The sequence below is a fragment of the Xenopus laevis genome, chromosome 4L (assembly GCF_017654675.1).
Source record: "Xenopus laevis strain J_2021 chromosome 4L, Xenopus_laevis_v10.1, whole genome shotgun sequence".
NCBI lineage: Eukaryota > Metazoa > Chordata > Amphibia > Anura > Pipidae > Xenopus > Xenopus laevis.
The window spans coordinates 105,400,715-105,404,417 of record NC_054377.1 but is presented as its reverse complement, the minus strand read 5'-3'; the positions used below and the strand labels follow the sequence as shown (position 1 = coordinate 105,404,417).

Genomic DNA, 3,703 nt, shown 5'->3' with positions numbered 1-3,703 from the left:
ATTTTATTTACTGTTCAGGAGTTTTTGAAATGTAGAGAGATCAAAATGCAAGCAATGAATACTGATCTTTTCCATGACACTCAACTGAACCTAATTTGTGATACAACTGCTTGCAAACCATTCAAAAAATCAAAGACTCTTTTGTCCTTTTTATCTTTTTTGAAGTAGGTATTGGATCAACCCACGAATCAGTAGAAAACAACTTCCTAATCTCCCCCTTCCTTGTCTCTCATGGTACTTTGAAGTAGTAAAGTCACTTACGTCGGAATACATATAAATATGATAAATATATGGGTGTAATTTTCATGGACACTTGCTTTAAGCAAGGCAATAATTGTGCTACAACTAGCCATATGTGATATGCTTAATGTTTGTGGTTAAAACAATGCAGCTGTGTTTTAAACAGCCTTTTCTAACAGAGTGAGATAAACACAGTCCAAACTGATTTGTTGTTACGAGATTTCTCGGGTTGGACTGGGATGTCTGGGGCCCACTCAGACTGTGACTTCAAGGGCCCGCCGTGTGCACACAAGAAACCTTCTCCCGCCATCCACCCTCCCTCCTCATCTTGTGTGCCTTCGTTGGGGGGGAGGGCTATGAAGGCTGGGGGCCATAGGGTATTTACCTGGTGTCCCACAGGTCCAGTCCAACACTAAGATGACTTAGTCATCATTCATGATCAAGTCAATAGGAGCTTGCCATCTTGGATCTTGTTAGACTATATTTTGAGCGTCAATGACAGTCACATGCTCACAATGGGCTGATTCTGATGAAGAATTTACTGGTTTTCTGAGTTGCCATGTAACATAAAGCTAAAATGATAAATACATAGCCATGTATCATGACTTTTATAATCTATATATATACTGTATATTGTGGGGGGATCCCTAAGCTCAGGTAACTGACAGCAGCCTAGAGCATGAAATGAACTGAATCAGCAGAAATGAAAAAGAGGAGCTACAGAGGACTTCAGAGATAACATAGCTTCACTAAAGAACTAAAGAACTGTGGTCACCTTGGCTTACATTGCCTACATCTTATGCTTTAGTTCTCCTTTAAAGGAGAAGGAAAGGCTTGCAGCACTTGGGGGTGCAAAATGTTAGGCACCCCCAAGTGATTGTATTGACTTACCTGAAACCCGGGCCAGTGCTCCTATCAGCAGAAAACTGCACTGGCCCGGGGTTATACCGGTGAGCACCACGGATCGATCCACTTCCGTCTTCTTCTTTATTCAAATTTCCTGGGGCAAACGCATGCCTAGTTGAAGGAAATAGCTGACTTTTTTTAGTCAAAGTTCGGATTTTTGTTCTACTGCGCATGCTCAGCCGTGCGAAGAAAGAGGAAGACGGAAGAGGATCACTCCGTGGTGCTCACCGGTATAACCCCTTGGCGGTGCAGTTTTCTGCTGATTGGAGCACTGGCCCGGGGTTTCAGGTAAATCAATACAATCACTTGGCACCCCCAAGTGTGCGAAGCCTTTCTTTCTCCTTTAAATGCTTCTATGCAAATGATCCGTTTTAAAAACCATGGTAATTTCAAGGGGCAAAGTCACACAAAGACAACCTCAGGGATTATCGAAAAATGAGGGAGAATCTATATTATTATTCTATAAATGTAGAAATAATAACTTTTTAGATTTATTTGTGGAGAAAAAGATTAAGTTAGTGTTGCATATTGTTAATATTTTCTTTTCTTCTGTCGTGACTTCTAATAATTACTTTGAATGATTTCAGAGTTAAAGGAGGACATGCTTTCTGCTTGGAGTCGTTACTTTTGGTGTAGCACCATCTGTTACCTTTAGTTATTAGGCTGCAATACTCCAAAGAGACTTCATTATTTAGTTCTCATTCTAGAAATGTGAAAAGCAATCAGGAAATAACTAGAGTTTTTATTCTAAGGAACTGTTGCTGGTTTAGATAAAATAAAAGCACTCACCATTCAGGAGACCTGTATATTTATTCTAAAAAAATTGATTGAAATATCATGATTCCAGTCACTTCTGCATAAATTGTGTTCTGATAACAATGAATTAAAGGTACGTTTCTGTGTGCGTGTACACACACCTTTGTCGCATCATTTACAGATCACAGCAATGGTCTCGTTTTTCTAGCCCGTGGAGGCGAGGATGCTGAATGTAGAAGGTTTCCATGGAAACCATCAATACAAACGTGAGGAGTCTGAACACAGAATCAAGAATCCACTTCGATTTCCGAGTAAAAGGCTCTCTTTCTCGAGATACTGTCTAGTGGCTTTGAGATGCAGAGGAAAAGATAACTAACTGTTGCATATATTTCCCTTATGGTTCGTTTTGGGAAATGGTCTGAACAGCTGGATCAGCAGCAATGGCTGTGTTTTTCCATAATTCAACCCCTACAATAGCTCTGAAGGATCTTCTGAACTCTTCGTTCTTCCAGGTGTAAATGAAAGGATTGAGCACAAAAAGGAGGCAGAACAGAAGCCAGCTTCCAGTTATCAAAGTTCTTGGCAGAGGCTGGAACAGGCCATACAGGACTGACCAAGCAAAAGGCTCCGTGGTCAGTGCAAACACGCAACATACAATCAGTACATAGAGCCCCAAGCGTTTGTCCTTACGAGGGCAGGAGCAGGGTAGGTTGTGCACCACTTGGAAATTAAGGACACTTACCCTCTTCAAACTGATTTGAACTTTTCTAAAGATACGAAAATAACAGTGGAGGACAATGGCAGTCTGGCTCAACACAGTGACAGCAGAAAGAATAGCTGTGTAGGTACTGGAAATGGGAACCTCTTGCTCCAAAAACACATAAAGTCGTAGCTGTGGACATGAGAGAGAAATCTCATGTGGCCTCTGACCAAATAACCAAGGCAGAAGAAAAGCCAGTGGCAGCACCCATGCCATAGCGATCATCCATTCTGTATTGCGCTTCTGATAGACTGTGTGGTAAACAGTAGGCAGTTTGGTGATCATGACAAAACGATTCAGGGCAATGAGAGCATGGGAGAGCAGAGACACCGTCATCCAAAGGAAAAATACACCCTCCATGAAGACTCTGTATGTGTGATTCTCAACCCGACCTGTTGAAAGCAAGATGACTTCTTGTGGCATCCAGAAAGCGCACACTAGAAGATCAGACACACAACCATTGACAATGAAGGCATTGCTAGTGGTTTTAAGTTTCTTGAAAGAGCAGACCAGATAAATCACCAGGACATTGGCCAAAGTGCCAGACACAGAAAGCAAGGAATAGACAGTGGCCACCAGCACCTTTGTACCCACGTGACTCTCGCAGTGGCCAGAAGTGATATTGGTCATCTTGTCCTGAGTGGGTGCACCATCTCCAGATGAAGAAAAGGTAAATAGTACAGAGTCAATATGTATGTGTGAGTGGAAGCAAGAGAGTGAAGCAGCCAGAAAGAAAGAAAGCGAATATGAGATTGAGAGGGTGGGTGGAGATGACACAGCAGTGACAGGACTCTTATTCTCTCCCTCTCTCTCTCTCATCTCAGTTTTCGTGAATGTAACAATACATTATACTTGGATAAATAACAGTAATTGTATTCGGCAGGTTCTAACAGGGATGTGGGATACGGAAAAGCTATATCATTATCTTTGTTATGTTCTCTTCTGTATAGACTAGGATATGGAGAGCATAAATATTGCTCAAAATGACTTAAAACATAACAGAGCCTCTGTATCTTCAACTTCCCATTGTGCTCTAAAGAT

At 41.6% G+C, this 3,703-nt stretch overlaps 1 protein-coding gene across 1 annotated transcript; it reads right to left on the bottom strand.

The window, feature by feature from the left end:
• Positions 1-1,443: 1,443 nt before the first annotated feature.
• gpr88.L (G protein-coupled receptor 88 L homeolog) lies at positions 1,444-3,451 on the bottom strand. Its single transcript, XM_018257182.2, has one exon. The coding sequence runs from the start codon at positions 3,290-3,292 to the stop codon at positions 2,297-2,299; it is 996 nt and encodes a 331-aa protein (XP_018112671.2). The 5' UTR covers positions 3,293-3,451; the 3' UTR covers positions 1,444-2,296.
• Positions 3,452-3,703: the final 252 nt, after the last annotated feature.